We start from the raw sequence: 17,387 nt of genomic DNA on the forward strand, positions 1-17,387 counted from the left end.
ATGAAAAAATTGTAATAAGATTATTTTCACATTTCTTTTAGCCCTAGATCAGAGTATATAAAAGCACTCAGAAAGCACAACAAATATGTGGCTTATATTCCTTATGCTGCAACAGCTACTACAACCTACGTCCATCTGCATCCCACACACACACTTGCAGTCACATGCACAAAACACCACTATGTTTTCATTTTTAAGCGATGTTATGAAACAAAAACAAGCTCTGTCCACACAAGAGTTTTAGCTCCAGTAGCAGAACTAATACCCGGCTATATTAACACGTCTGACAAGGCAGATTGCATGACCATGCCGGTTAGACTAGGTAAACCCAGCCCGATCTGCCGGCTATTTGATTTCGCCCTGCAGCTCAGGCTGGAAACCTGTAATTTTTTCTGTCCTGCTTCCATTACAAATCTGTGGGGACCAATCACAAACTGGCTTATCCACCTGGCGCGCTATTGGCGGGTTTAACACGATGATGATAGAGAAGCGACGGCAAGAAGCTTTTTGTTTACATTCAACAAGAAGGCCACCAAAGCGCAGCAACCTGTTGATGCCACTGTCGCTGCTGTCGTCACCCGCATCGTTGGTCTGATTGGTTGAAGGACTATCCAATTGCGTACAGAGTCATTTGAACTATGCCCGTTGATCACACGTCTTGTGCAGTAGAAAATACAGACTAATCCCCAGACTAATGTTCAATCTTAAAAGATTGAGCTTGGTCTGGTGATAGCCAGACTACATGCTGGTGTTAACAGGAAGCAAATTGTCTGACGTTATTTTGCGGTGAAAATCATGGATGTATAAATTGAAAATACAGAAAATACTTTGGAGAAAGAACAACAATGTAAAAAAGTAATACCAGGGATTTATTTGCTTGGACTGATTCGAATTCAAATTTATTTGTCACAATCATACAGTACAATGTGCAGTGAAATTCATTGTGTACCTGTTCAGCCGGCTCAATAAAAACAATAACAATAAAATCCATAAAAATAGTAATATACATCAAAATAGAGTAAGAAAATAGAAAATGAGGTGGTGGGTGGGGGGCTAGCCACAGTTCTCATAAAGCAGACGGACAGCCTGAGGGAAGAACTTCCTTTTCATTCTCTCTAAGTTTGTTCTCAGGCAGCGATAACGCCTCCCTGATGACAGCAGAGAGAACAGTTAGTTGCTGGGGTGATTGGATTCCCTGAGAATTTTTGTGGTTTTCCTGCATATTGGGGAGAGGAGCTCTAATGAGCCGCTCAGCCGAGCAGACCACCCTCCTAAGGGCCAGGTGGTCTTTTTGGGTGCTACTGCCCATCCAGGTGGTGTGTCCCCAGACAGGATGCTCTCTATGGTGCATGTGTAAAAGTTCCTGAGCACCCTGACAGGGAGATTAAAGTCTCTTAGGCGTCTGAGATGGTGGAGATGCTGCCGGGCCTTCTTCACTAGGGAGGTGATGTGGAGCAACCATGTTAGGTCTTGAGTGATATGAACCCCAAGGTATTTGAAGCTGTCCACCCTTTCCACCTGAGCCACGCTGATCCTGAGTGGATGGTAGATCCTCTGCGGTTTCCTGCCGAAGTCCACAATCAGCTCTTTAGTTTTTGTGACGTTCAGCATGAGATTGTTTTCCTTGCACCAATTCTCAAGGTGGTTGATTTCCATCAGGTAGGCCTTCTCATCATTATCGGTGATCAGTTCCACTACAGCTGTATCGTCAGCAAACAATGATGTTGGAGTCTGACGTGGCCATGCAGTCGTAGGTGTATAATGAGTACAGCAGGGGGCTCAATACACAGCGTTGGGGGGCTACGGTGTTGAGGGTGAGGGGGTATGAGACATGGTGGCCCACTCGCACTACCTGGGGTCTGCTGGTCAGAAAGTCGAGGACCCAGCTGCACAGGGAGGAGTGCAGACCTAGGTCTCTCAGCTTAGTGGCCAGTCTACTATGACAAGGTGGAACTTGTCATAGTACTCTTTTAGAACTCTTTTGGTGTCACCTCCAAATAAAGTGGATTTAGATAATCTTGATAAACTGTGGCTTGTTTACAAGCTTTTATTAGACTTTTAGTGAAGTTGCAACGTTCTGAGATCTCAGCAAATACTTTGGTTAGCTGTCATAACTGATAAAACCAATGGCCAGAGCTACAGAAATAAAACGTTAGTAAAAGGGAATATTTTACCAGTGTTTGCTAAGCTTCAAGGTTTTCCACATTTAATCACACCCTTTGCCAGTTTTTAATTCAGCCATAGGCTATATTGTAATCGTTGTCTCTACACCATCCTTGCAGCTTGAAAGACAGTCACCTGCAATGAAAAGCAATCAGCCTCCCTTTGATGAAAATACTGTGTAAATACTGTTCTGAATAAGATGGAGTAGAATTTCACACACGGCACACAAGCTTCTATGCACAAGCTTCAATCAAATTAACATTAGAGGACTATTACGTAAGACTGTCTTTTCAAATAGCAGAGCAAATTGTCTGCAGTAAAAGGGGTGCAAAAGCTGTATTATGTACCATTACAATCCCGCTCAATGAATAATACAATAGGCCCCCCAGGACCAAATGGAGATTGGGCTCATCTTTTCATGCCCGTCTTCCATTTGCCCATTTGAGCTCAGGGACCTGCTGCCAGAGTATGACTCCTGTCTGGTCAGTAATTCAGCCACACACAGAGGCTGAATGAGGCCAGATGTCCTGATGGTATCACTGATCTATACATCTGTAACACTGATGTGTCCATCCAGGGACGTCTTGGCATTTGACAAAGGATTCCTTCGTCCCCAGACATGACGAATGTCACCTTTTATTCTTGCCAGCTAAAATGGAGCCAATGCATTTTTGTTGTATGGTGACCTTTTAGGAGACATCAAACAATAATCTCTTTTCTTTTTTCTTTTGTAGCAGTCTGCAAGGCGTCTTTCAGCAGAGCAGTAACAAAAGTGCAGATAAAAAAAGAGTGTGGTTGCACCAGATAAGAATTTGCATGTTATAAATAACAAAGTGATTAATCAAATTTGATACAATCTCAGTAAAGGCATTGGGATATTTTCTCCTTCTCTGCCTCTTTTTGTTATCAATGCCCAACTCCATCAACATGAAACACTCTGGTCCTGCTGATCCAACATTTAATTTGGATATTGCAATCAAGCTTGGCAATATCAGAAAATCATACAGGGATCAGCAAGCAAGGAAAGAAGCTATGAATATCATTGAAGCTTTGTCTGTCTTTGCACTTTCTTCAAAGCATAAATTCAGTGGGCAAGTGTAGTATGAGATAGAATAAGGTCTCACACATCAGGCAATTACTGTCATTACTCTGAGGTAATGGTAGGGTGTCTGTCAGACATGTATAGAGATTGCATGTTGTCTGTTTATTGTAATCAGGAGCAAAGGTTTCTGATCCCAAGTGGTTGGAAGGATTTCTCAATCATCCATCCATCCATCCATCCATCCATCCATCCATCTTCGTCCGCTTATCCAGTATCGGGTCGCGGGGGTAGCAGCTCCAGCAGGGGACCCCAAACTTCCCTTTCCCGAGCCACATTAACCAGCTCCGACTGGGGGATCCCGAGGCGTTCCCAGGCCAGGTTGGAGATATAATCCCTCCACCTAGTCCTGGGTCTTCCCCGAGGCCTCCTCCCAGCTGGACATGCCTGGAACATCTCCCTAGGGAGGCGCCCAGAGGGCATCCTTACCAGATGCCCGAACCACCTCAACTGGCTCCTTTCGACGTGAAGGAGCAGCGGCTCTACTCCGAGCTCTTCACGGATGACTGTGCTTCTCACCCTATCTCTAAGGGAGACGCCAGCCACCCTCCTGAGGAAACTCATTTCGGCCGCTTGTACCCGGATCTTGTTCTTTCGGTCATGACCCAGCCTTCATGACCATAGGTGAGGGTAGGAACGAAAACTGACCGGTAGATTGAGAGCTTTGCCTTCTGCCTTCTTTCCGTCACAACGGTGCGATAAATTGAATGTAATACCGCACCCGCTGCGCCGATTCTCTGACCAATCTCCCGCTCCATTGTCCCCTCACTCGCAAACAAGACCCCAAGGTACTTGAACTCCTTCACTTGGGGTAAGAACTCATTCCCTACCTGGAGAAGCACTCCATCGGTTTCCTGCTGAGAACCGTGGCCTCAGATTTAGAGGTGCTGATCCTCATCCCAGCCGCTTCACATTCGGCTGCGAACCGATCCAGTGAGTGCTGAAGGTCATAGGCCAATGATGCCATCAGGACCACATCATCTGCAAAAAGCAGCGATGAGATCCCCAGCCCACCGAACTGCAACCCCTCCCCACCCCGACTACGCCTCGATATCCTGTCCATAAATACTACAAACAGGATTGGTGACAAAGCGCAGCCCTGGCGGAGGCCAACCCTCACCTGAAACGAGTCCGACTTACTGCCGAGAACCCAGACACAGCTCTCGCTTTGGTCGTACAGAGATTGGATGGCCCTGAGAAGGGACCCCCTCACCCCATACTCCCGCAGCACCTCCCACAGTATCTCCTGGGGGACCCGGTCATGCAACTTCTCTAGATCCACAAAGCACATGTAGACCGGTTGGGCATACTCCCAGGCTCCCTCCAGGATCCTTGCGAGAGTGAAGATCTGATCCGTTTTTCCACGACCAGGACGGAATCCGCATTGTTCCTCTTCAACCCGAGGTTCGACTATCGGCCGAACCCTCCTTTCCAGCACCTTGGAGTAGACTTTACCGGGGAGGCTGATGATGACAGTGTGATACCCCTGTAATTGGCACACACCTTCTGGTCCCCCTTTCTGAACAGGGGAACCACCACCCCGGTCTGCCACTCCTTAGGCACCATCCCAGACTTCCACGCAATGTTGAAGAGGCGTGTCAACCAAGACAACCCCTCCACACCCAGAGCTTTAAGCATTTCTGGACGGATCTCATCAATTCCTGGGGCTTTACCACTGTGGAGTTGTTTAACTACCTGAGCGACTTCCACCAGGGAAATTGACGACAATCATCCTCCAGCTCTGCCTCTACCATAGAGGGCGTATTAGCTGGATTTAGGAGTTCCTCAAAGTGCTCCTTCCACCGCCCTATTACCTCCTCAGTTGAGGTCAACAGCGTCCCATCCTTACTGTACACAGCTTGGATGGTTCCCCACTTCCCCCTCCTGAGGTGGCGAACAGTTTTCCAGCAGCACCTTGGTGCCGACTGAAAGTCCTCCATGTCTTGTCCGAACTTCTCCTACACCCGCTGCTTTGCCTCTTTCACGGCAGAGGCTGCAGCCCTTTGGGCCCTACGGTACCTTTCATCTGCCTCCGGAGTCCTCTGGGATAACATATCCCGGAAAGACTCCTTCAGTCGGACAGCTTCCCTGACCACCGGTGTCCACCACGGTGTTTGAGGGTTACCGCCCCTTAAGGCACCTAAGACCCTAAGACCACAGCTCCCCGCCGCAGCTTCAGCAATGGAAACTTTGAACATTGTCCACTCAGGTTCAATGACCCCAGCCTCCACAGGGATGCACGAAAAGCTCCGCCGGAGGTGTGAGTTGAAAGTCTGTCAGACAGGGGCCTCTTTCAGCCGTTCCCAATTTACCCGCACTACCCGTTTGGGCTTACCAGGTCTGTCCAGAGTCTTTCCCCACCCCCTGACCCAACTCACCACCAGATGGTGATCGGTTGACAGCTCCGCCCCTCTCTTCACCCGAGTGTACAAAACATACGGCCTCAGATCAGATGAAACGATTATAAAATCGATTATTGATTGGCCTGGCTCAATTATCGATCGAGCCAGACGGGGGTCCCGGGCTTCCTCCGGGCAGGGTCACTCTATCTCTTCCTCGTTTATTCATAGGGTTTTTGAACCATTCTTTGTCTGGCCCCTCACCTGAGACCACTTTGCCATGGGAGACCCTACCAGGAGCACAAAGCTCCAGACAACACAGCCCTCAGGTTCATAGTGACAGACAAACCTCTCCACCACGATAAGGTGATGGTTCCCGGATTTCTCAATCATGTAATTTAAATTTAGTGAGCACATAGAGCCAGTGACGCAAAACAGGAGTGAAGTCTTAACAGGACACATTCACACTGCCTAAAGACCACGTGGCCCAGACCACTTCCAAATGTGGTCTGAGTGATCGGATGCCAAGTGGTTACACTTTTCAAAACTCCACGCAGACAGGGTGTGCTGCAATATAATGTAATGGCGAGGCAAAAGCAGTCGCAGTGCACTTAACGTTACACTTATTCTGAAACAAACAGGCACAACAGGGTTCTCGATGCCCTGGTAACATACTGACAGGCTGGAGGTTGTAGCGCAAGACAAGGCAACTTTACTTCTTCAGCACATTTCAGCAACATGGCAATTCAAAACACTTAAAAACAACTGAAAACCGTCATGAAAGAGAAGGAAAGCTACAGGCTAAAATAGAATAAGAAACGGGAGGTAGGGAGGAGTTTTATTTTGTGTGGTGTGTAAAATGTTCTAAATAAATAACAAAATGTAAAAAAGTAAATAGGAAATAGGTTTGGAATTATATTTACAACTAAAATTATTTTTTAGCTATTACAGAGGGAAAGTACCGAAAATGAACCGTTGGGTACCAGCACCAAATTTCAGGTATCGATACCGGTTAAAATGTGAATGGTAGCCTACCCAACCCTACTAATCATTGATTTTGGGTCAGCCAGGCCTCTCTTGAAGGTCAAAACCCCTAAAGAGGCAACATGCTTGAATGTATCATGCCATACAAGGCAGCAGTTTTCTGCTCTGATTAAATTATGATTAAATGTTAAATTGATTTTTAGGTGTTTATTTTATAATTTTATTTTAATATATAGGGGTATAAATGGGTAAAATATAAAATGTCTAGTAATGACAAGTGGTGAGAAGTGTAAAAGTGTAAAAATAAAAAACTTCATCATGGGTAGGAATGGGCATTGAGAACCGGTTCCAACTTGGAATTATTTATTGGAATCATTTGGAAGATTTGTTTTCAAATCCAAACATCGGTTCCAAATTTAACATGGGCAAGTTTTTGTTTTTGTAGTGGCCAGGGGCTTGTTGTGTTGCAGCCGTGGAGCACAGTAAGCGGCGCTCTAGTGTGGCTTTATTTTACATAAATACGTAAATCACCATTGAATCAAAATAACTTTCCTCTTATTTGTGAAATAAGCACGTGACCTGTTTCAACTCCACTCCTCAAAGAATAGAAATCGAGTAGCAATAAGAACTGGAATTGACAGGAAGAATAGGAATTGGAATCAGAATTGTTAAAGTTAAAACGATGCCCAACCCTAATCATTGGGATGTCTTTGTAATGTCACATACAAAAACAGGCAAAGTGTAGTGAGTCAAAAGGCAAACGCTGGGTTCCAAAAGAGTGGAAACTTATTCACAACAGGAGTGGGATACAACAGAAATACAAAAACAGTCTGCCATTTAGATAATATCTCTTTGAATTTTTTTCCCTATTTGTTTAACTCGTACGACACAATATGTAGCATTGAAACATGAGGTGGACCACTTCCACCTAGCTAGTCTAGATAATGAAATTAGCTAATGTCATCAGCTAATATCATTGTTTGACTAAAGAAGACATTTCCAGCCTGGTGCTGTTTATCATATCATAGTCTTGCATTGCCAGACATTCCTCCACAGCGCTGCGGAGGAGGGTCTGGCTAGTCCACACAACATTCCAGGATTGGAGAAAAATGTGCCCTGCTTTATTGGCATTTCTTTAAACCAATCACAACCGTCTTGGCTAAGCGCCAGACAGAGCAACGGTGCCTCTGAAAAATAGCCTCGGGAAGGAACTTGTTTTGGTGGAACATGTGTAAGTTCAAAAGTTGTTTTAGTCGTGCAACAGAAAACTCGGATGGGACAGATAGTCTAGCTAGCTGTCTGGATTTACCCTGCAGAGATCTGAGGAGCAGTAACCATAGTCCTCATAAATCCACCGGAGGTTAGAATGCCAACACAAAGAAAGAGGAAGGTGACGACATCCGACGGTGGCCCTGAAGGTCAAAACACGAAAGCATTTCAGAAAACAAAAAAACATTTCAGAAAACAAAAAAACATTTCCCAAAACAAAACAACATTTGACAAAACTTAAATCACATAAACAAACAACATAAAAAAATGAATTGCTCCAAATATAGGCAGTTTAAAACATGGCAACGGTATTGTCAATTTCAGCAACCAACAGCTGATGCAACGTTAACTTCAAAAGTTAACGTTGTGCCCTGCGTCGTCAATATAGACTAATTATATCATGACATTAACTGATGATTAGACAGGTTTAGCAGAAACAATTGCTGCCAACTTGGCCTTTATTTTCTCCTTTTGGCCATGGTGGATATAACAGTACTTTCAGACTGCACATCCAAAGCAAGATGCTCCAAATGGATAAAGACAGGGTTCCTGACTGTAAAAGCAGTGTTCTATGTGATCGTGGCCTCAGACTGTATTTTTCTATGTTCTGTCCTATTTCTACCTGCTACTGCTAAGACCTACATTACACAGAGACCATTAAAGTTATATCTTATCTAATCATCTCCCCTCTTCTCTTTTTCTTTCCCAGTGAGCTTTTAGGCCCAGACTTTACAGAGACCTACTACACAGACGATGGACAGCCAGTGACTGTGCCCAACGACAATTACACTGTAAGTATGAAGCAATGGGTTTAAGTAAATCCGTAAAAGGATGTTTTTTCTCCCCCTCTGTATGCTGTTTACTAGCACATCATCCCATTATCGCTTTCTTTGTCATAAGGGCATTTGTGGACTTCAGTCATTTCTTAACCCTAAACCAGTGTCCTAATTCTTAACACCCTTAACTATACTTTAACCAAAACCTAATCCTAATTCTAATCTTAACGCCAGTTTTCAAGATCTAATCCTAAACTAGACCCTTAAAGGACTATTTCATGTTTACTGCGCGCAACTGCCAACTCTTTTAGAAAGCATAACAATGTTTTATATTTTTGAAATTAATGCTGTATCATATGAAACTAGAAGACCTAAGAAATCCATTGGTACCAACTATGTCATGCTAGCTTTTTTGGGAAGGGGGTTAAAAAACTTTCCACAAAAATAGGCTACATTTTGGTGAGGGAAAAACTGGCATGACCATTTTAAAAGGGGTCCTTTGACCTCTCACCTCAAAATATCTGAATGAAATGTAACTCATAACTCACTGACAGTAGAATCTGTAGAGCTGCACTTTATTGTGTGTGACTATTGTAGTGTGTTCATGTTAAATGTTTAATGTAACTGCTTTGGGGTCAATTTGTAATGTAAACAATGCACCAGGTTAGAGGAAACCTTGTACAATTGTTCAAGCAAAATTGGTTTTGCTAACTGAAAAAAGTGTTCATGTGAATGAATGTGGGATGGACTTTATATATTTAAATTAGCAACCTAAACTTAAAATGTCATATTGTACTTATTGAGTTTGTAGAGTTTAATTTTATATTTGTAGAGTTCATTAAGAGTTGAGTTATGTCATGTTATGTATGTAATTTTAACTCATTTCTATTGAAAATTTAAATTTGTAAAAATCTATCAATCTTTATGAAATTAACAATTAGGAAAATTCATTTCATTTTCATTGTAAATGGTCAATGAACTGGATTTATATAGCGCTTTTCTACCTTACCGGACAAAACGCTTTACAATTTGTTTCTTATTCACCCATTCACACACACTAACACACCAATGGCGGCGGAGCTGCCAGGCTAGGTGCTGGCCTGCCAATTGGGAGCAAAAGAGGTGGGGTTAAAAAATAGTGTCAGCAATACAATTACATTTTAACAGGGATTAAATAAAAGAGTACAATGAGGAAAAGTAGTACTGCTTAGTAACAGACATAGACATGTAAGTGCAAAGGACCAAACATATTTCAAAATCCAACTAAAAATCTTTACTTTAGGATCCCAACTTCTGTTTGGCTCCAGTGTTCCTCTCCATTATTCCACGTGTTCCTGCATGTAATGTAGGGATGTATTTTCATATATCAATGAAAGGTACAACACCAGGACAGCTTCGCTTTGACCTTTAGTAAAATATATTGTGTGACTAAGTATTGGATGGAATTTTGTCATACAAAACACCTAGTATTAATATAGATCAGTGTGTGTTGTCACTACAGAAATGAAAAGCTAAGCTGCTGAGGTTTCTTTATAATTTAAAGGAGTAGGAATATCTTTCACTTTGTTGAAGTCATTTTCACACCTATAGTTCGGTTCATCTGTTTCGAAAAAAAGCATACATTGTTGTCTTTAAGTTGTGGTCAGTTTTGTATATATATATACGTATACTGAGTTATCACAAAATAACCAAGAGGAGTAAATAAAAACTGTAACTAAAGTACAACTACATAAAACAGATTTAGGGAACGAGAGATCACAAAGCAAGAAAAGTCCAGCAAAAGAACATAGATAACTGCTTTGAACACTGCAGATTGAAATCCCACACTGTAAAACAATGGATTTTTTCTTTAATCACATTTCTTATGACCACACGGGAGATGTTGTAGTGGCACAAGGCTGTCGCCATAAGCGATGCATAAATTGATTAACGCTGTCGGCCATGTGTCAGACAGCCTGTGTTTGGAAATTTAGGGAGCAGGGTCACGTTTTATGTAGAAAATAGAAGTGAAATGACTACTGCTAGAGCCCCAAAACAGCATCATGCTGGTGCCTTTTAACTCTAAAACATGAACATACTACTGCATATCACGACATGTAAAACAGCTTTAATATGAAGACATGTAAAACAACAGGCACACAAATGTTTGTATTGTAAATGCATGTAAAACATAGTGTGTGTTTTCATAGATATGTGCAATAGTATAAACACTATCATTTCACACATTTTAATAGACACTGACAAATGTAATGTATCTATAAAAAACACGTTTACACATTTGTACATGTATACAGACTCGGTTCACACATACACAAACTCAAAACATGCATGCAAAAAATGGTTTTATGCCACAGACATACACAATACATCATCACACACTAACAGTGCACATGTGTATGTGGAAATGATCAATATAATAGGTTGGATTGGGTACAAGTAGCATATATAAAAAACTTTGTCTCAAAATCATTAGAAAATATTAGCAGCTTCAGACTTCAGACGTGTTCCCACTGCCGGCGAAGCGAATATTCACGTGAATGATTGATGATGGCGGGATCATATTTGGATCATTTGTGTTTAATTGCGTTACTCGCGTTACCCACCTTTGTGGAGCTGATGGCACCAACGTTTCTTTCCTTCATCAGTATGGCCAAAATAACAACTATTGCTGCTTTGTACCTGTTGTGGAAGTGCCAGATACGTTGGAAAATGAGTGTCATGTCTGGTATATTAATATCATCTGGTGGAGCAATAAGCATGGTAATTTTTACTGCCTTCTCCAGGAAGTAAATATTACTATGCTGAAAATAACATCATGATGACGATTTGTAAAAAGTCTGAATTCATAATTTTGTCGGATCTGTCCACAACACGACAAGCAAACTTTTAAAAGGCATTTTTTCTGAATGGAGTTCAGGACTATGATAGATGACTCTACTATAGTGGTATAAACCCCAAATCAACAGATTTTGCTATGATTTAATTGCAATATAAAGTATGCCGAAATAACATCATGATTTGTAAAAGTTTCAATTCATGCATTATCAGGTCTGTCTGACGACAGAGCAAACAACTTTTAAAAATGCTTGTTTTCAGAATATAGTTTAGATCGATCAGGGCTATGCTAACATTGGAGCTGCTCCATCAACACAACATACATATAATTTCAGAATTTACCAGGTAAATTTTACGTTCTTACTTTTCCCAAAGAAAGCTCCTTTTTCATCCAGTCTCTGTTCAAATAATGAGGTACTATAGAGCTCTGGGTGCCCACAGACAGCTACAGTAATGCGTTTCATTTCTGCTTCAACAACGGTTTCTAGTATACAACGTTATCTTCAAATTACATGTAAAGCCTCGTTTTTAACAACATTTTGAAACTGATTGAACTTGAAAAGATTGTAGTAACCTAACTCACTAGCAACTTTGCTAACTTTATTCTTACCAGTTCAGTCCACTCTGCATGTCCCTCTTCGTTTGGAATAACGTTACAAGGGGTTCCAAACCAGCAAGATGCGAAGGTAACGTTAGTAACACCGGCGTCTAACCACGTACAACAACCTTTTCTGTAGAGCCTCGTTTTTGTACAACAATTTGAACTGTACTAACGTAACGTTAGCTTCCCTAACCAACTAACGTTTCTCTGCAAACTTTATTCTTTTCTTAAATTCAGTCTGCTCCCCGTGTTCCTCTTCATTTGGAATGTACAGGGTTCCCAGACCAACAACCAGTTGGCTCCTCCAACTTCACAATTATTTTATTCAGAATAAATTAAACAAGGTTATTGTTGTTGTGTGTATGTACCCACAAAAAATGTGCTTGGATTACTTCGATACATTTTGTAAAAGATGTCTTGTACAATCTTGTGTTTTGAACAAATGCAGATTAATTCAAAACATGATATATTCATGTAAGGATACAAATTTAACATTTGATTGTTAATATCACAGATTTAATGACGTAAAGTCTACATCCACTTAGATTTATTTTTTCAGTGTGTACACTAAGTATACGTCTTTCATTGTGTGAAATGTTAATAAACATTGTTCATAAAAAAAATTTAAATTGAAAAATATCTGATGAAAATATCTGTATATCTGTAATCTGTTGCTCAACACTAAATATGTTATCACATTGAGGAAAAGTCAGCACCTCATATGCATTTTCTCGCCACTTTCTGTTAGGGAAGATTTTCTGAGATGTCCTCATTTTTGGTGAAAATCGATATTTTAAAAAGTACACTAATAATATGACTAGAACAAGACCATATAATAGACACTATGATGCTTACATTGTGAAACTCAATGTCAAAATCTGGTGTTAAGTTACTGTTTAAGGCTATTACACTAGATAATACAGAGTGCCCATCATCCTGTAGTCAAAGAAGGCAAAGGCCATACATTTTGATAGAAAACAGTAAAATGTTTGCTGCTTGCCTTAAAGGACCTTAGTATTCTCAGGGAAAAAAAAGAGATTCATAATATGGGAAAAAAAATCTTCTTTGGTCTTCCATCTTGTATTTAGCAAAGTCCCAGTCCCAGTCCTCTTCATGCAACGTCCATTGAAGTCACTTGATTTCAATCTTTAAAGACTCCAGTTATCAAAATATTTGCAGACGTTTCACATCTCAAGCATTTTTGATGATCGGAGGTGGTTAAGCACCCTGATTGGCCCTTTGATCAACATCATAGGAACCAAATCATCCATTTGTCCTCAGTAGATGTTCGGCTGCAGTGCTGCATGCCCAATTTTGTACGCTTATGCTTTTAGTTAAATGATGAATCCTCTTCTTTAAACAAATAAAGTTGATTAAAATGAATGGTTAGTTTTAGTTTTAGAGCTTTTTAGGTTATGCAAGTTGATGCAGTTACCCACTGTATACCACAGTCACTTGCTGTGTGGCTAGTTCAAGTAGTACCTGTAGGTAAAAAATCTCTCTCTCCACTTTGAGAATGAGTACCTGAAACAGTGACAATCGTCAATGTCTTCAATGCGAAACATTGACGATTGTAACTACTACTGCAGTGCAGTAAAAAATAAATAATGACATTAAATCACAGGCAATTTCAGAGAGAGTTACAACATTGTCAAACAAAGTGAACTAAACTTTGGTCACACAGCTTGAACTGCAGATGGGATCCAGTCTCTGCATGTGACATTGGTTTTCTGCACAGTAGGCCCTCCCAGATTTTTTATGTGCCACATCGTTATTCATTACTAGGGTTGCACGATATTTTGTTACATCATCTACATCGCCATGTGCGCATGCGCGATAGTCACATCGCAGGACGTTGCAATGTTGACGCTTATTAAAGGCAATGACACGCCAACCCGATAATTGGCCGTCGGACTAACGCTCCGTCATGGAATCGGCGTAACTATTTATACCCGTGCTGGTGGTTGCGACACTAGTTGCGGTCTCTAGTTGCGGTCTCTGCGACCTCTGCTCGCGCATTATAAATCCGGGCGCGCCGACAAGATCTACGTCATTTTGTCACAATGGCTGCGGCTACTGTAAAACAGCTCTTACACGCTCAAGTCAGCCTCACTTTGGTGTGTTCTGAAGCACTTTTTGGACCTCGGGGAGCCGACTGATTAGTCCAGTCAGGTTAGTGTGTCAGGGGCTTAAACTTTTTTGCTGCTTGATAGAAAAGTAAATTTCACTGTTCTCCTTTTACATGATTGTTACCGCCCGAGCCTTCCCCTTTAAGACAGGTGGTCATGTGGGCAACGTGTGTATGTGACGGATCGTTAGTCCGACGGGGTTTGTTATGGGAAGTGAGGCTCTCCGTGTGTAGGAAAGTACAGTAAGCAGCAGCTACCACTGACACAGTGATGCACTTTTCCACCGTGGTGAAGTTAGTTTGATGTTGGATATTCGACAGATATTCAGATATTCATTTCGGGTTCTACTACTACTATTTTATTTTACATTTTTTTAAGAATCCTATTCATTTCCTATGGAAAACGGCTTTTTGCTCAATAGCTTTCAAGTTATGGTACCCAAACACCCCAGACCAATGTAGAACTGTCCTGCAATGTGGTACAAATAAGACACACCTCAACACAGCTCAATAGCTTCCATACTAGTTAAGATACTGTTATACTGTTATTTTCGTAACAATCAAGTATCAAAAACTGATGAGGATCACGCTGTTGGATGCTGTCCTCTCCTACTTCAATGCCTAACAAATCTCTCTCTTTCTCTCCCTGACCCTGTCTTTCACTGGTTGAAGCCTGAAAATATTGTATCAAAAACTGAGGAGGACACGCTGTTGGATGCTGTCTTACTCTTTCTTCAATGCATAACGAATCTCTCTCTTTCTGCTTGAGCAGCACTGGTTGAAGCCTGAAAATATTGTAAACAAATTAATAACATAACTAATTACACTGGTCGGACTGTACCTCCAGTTCAGGCTGGTTCTCATCCTCAGCACGTGCCTTTTTCAGTCGCCAAAAATACTTTTCAATACTCATCTGGATTGAAGCAGCAAACATTCAGTGTAAGAGTAACAAAATGACATAACATTATTTATAATAAGTTTATTTGATTCACAGCTGCTACATAGTGTTTTGACCTCAACAACCCAACTGCATTTAAAGGAGAATTCCGGTCGACTTCAACCCGTAGCTCTGTTGTTTGTAAATTAGGAGTACTGTCAGTAGTGAGAAAAACAACAAACAAAGCTGCCTACACCGTGTTATCCTCCTGCTAGATTTTGCACCCAACAGGCTTAAACAGGGCTTAAACGGGGCAAGTGTTAAACGTGTTTTTAGCCTCTAAACATGTTCGAAATGCCATTACAAGTGCGAATTTGACTGCAGTAGATGTGACAGAAAGGCATAAAAGTTGTGTTAATCCATACCTCTGTTGATTTCATGCTGTCCGGTGAAGTCCACACTAGTCGTTTGCCGATCTCATACAATCCAATATTCCAAAATGCATTTTTTCCACACAAAAAACGATTTGCCGAGGTTCTCTCCATAATAATGACTATGTATCAACAGGCTGTAACCTGACACCACAGTGGAGCGAGCATAGCTGCAGTTCAAGAGTTCAACAGCTAGGTAACCTAGCAAGGGCGGAGCCTGTCGGCAAAAGCAGGGAGGAGCTCACAGAGCTAACAGACGGAGCTTGGAGTTAGATCAGGACTAATATGAGAAAATGGTTCGAGTTTGTGCCTTTCCAAATTGCGGCCCCCAAATGAAGGGATATTTGAGCTTGAGCTTTCACCGTCTACCCTTCCGCAACTGGGAGATTTGACAGTTTTGGCTGGTTGCATGTGATGCGGGAACATGATGCTCGTGGGGATACCGTATCGCAATGACCACAGAAGAAGAAAGCCTGTGCTGTAAGGAATGGGATATCATACAGCCTGGTCTGGATGGGTCCCCAGATAATGGACATTGTTTCGCCCATACAGAGAGGTTTCCCCATCTGATCTATAAGGATGTTCTGGAAGCGTTTTTTTTTTTTGTCCCGAAAGTAAATTGGAAGAAGCGGCCTAAACCGGACGGACCTGATGGCCAGCTATCTAATGACTGAGTACAACAGGCTTTCGTGACTCTGTCCTAGCTTAGGTACATTTGCTTTTTGTTGTAAATACACATTCAAAACACTAATCAAAAGACACCTCTTCGGATTAGCTTTCCACATACAATAATCTTACATTTCTCACCTGCTTACTGTTTTTATTGTTTTTAATTGCTTCTAAATATGCTTGTTGTATGTGTTGGTTTTATTGCTTATCTGTTTTTAATGTGCTATATGTGCTGGTTTTTTACTGTAAAGTGTCTTTGAGTACGATGAAAAGCCCTCTATAAATGAAATGTATTATTATTTATTATAAATAAATGCGTCACTTCTTTAGTGAAATAACCAAAGCTCGCCCTTCCTCCCCCCCCCCAGCCAATGCAGACTCGTGGCCTACCGGGTGATTCTGGAGTGGGTTCTGAGAGGAGAGCACCTTGGCGTGGCACCAGAAGAGCTTTGCCTACCTGTGTTATAGCAGTGATCAGACAAGAGTACCCCTCCCACACTGGAAGTTACACAGGATTCAAAAAGGCAGAGGACATTTTCTGAGTCTAATAATATGATTTCTAGTAATACTTGGTATTGCCATTACTAGGAATAAACAAAGCAATTGCACAGTTCTATTAGGAAAAAGTAAGAAAATGTATATTGTACAAGTAAAGTAAATTGTAAGAATAAATAAATTGTAAGAATAAGTACATTGTACAGTTCTATAATACGTTGCTGCGCCGCTCTGTTATCAGTGGTTTTATAATATAACAGTACACATTACATTTGTGCTTTTGTATCTTTACTTCAACAACAAAAAGGAAATTACAATATCACAATCTAGACACAATCAATGTAAAGTATGTACAGTGCAGTGTGTGGTTTTATACATAATCATGCTGCAACATAGTCTGAAGTGTACAAAGAAAAATAATTCATTACTCTTATCCTAGGCCTAGAACATAATATAATGTGACCTGGCTTGAGCAACCAGTTCACTCTTATCCGGCCGTGGAATTGGGGCTATGTTACAAAGCGGTCGCCTTTTTCTCTGTCCATGATGGGGTAAAGACTCGGAGAAGACTATGGTCCTATCTTCTCTCCTCCTCCAGACACGCTCCATCAGGTCATCGCGGAAGGCCTGAGTTGGATGTTCATACATGGGCTTTGCCACCCATTGCTGAGACTGCCGCGAGTAAACAACTTTGTGCTTTGGTGGTCCTGACAAAAATACG

At 41.6% G+C, this 17,387-nt stretch overlaps 1 protein-coding gene across 1 annotated transcript in view; it reads left to right on the top strand.

Moving 5' to 3' along the window:
* adam19a (ADAM metallopeptidase domain 19a) overlaps positions 1-17,387 on the top strand; it is a 313,483-nt gene that overhangs the window by 173,636 nt on the left and 122,460 nt on the right. Inside the window, exon 4 of the mRNA XM_078275712.1 lies at positions 8,564-8,645. Coding sequence (XP_078131838.1) covers positions 8,564-8,645 — 82 coding nt within the window. The remainder of the gene's footprint in view (positions 1-8,563; positions 8,646-17,387) is intronic.

The sequence above is a fragment of the Sander vitreus genome, chromosome 19 (assembly GCF_031162955.1).
Source record: "Sander vitreus isolate 19-12246 chromosome 19, sanVit1, whole genome shotgun sequence".
NCBI lineage: Eukaryota > Metazoa > Chordata > Actinopteri > Perciformes > Percidae > Sander > Sander vitreus.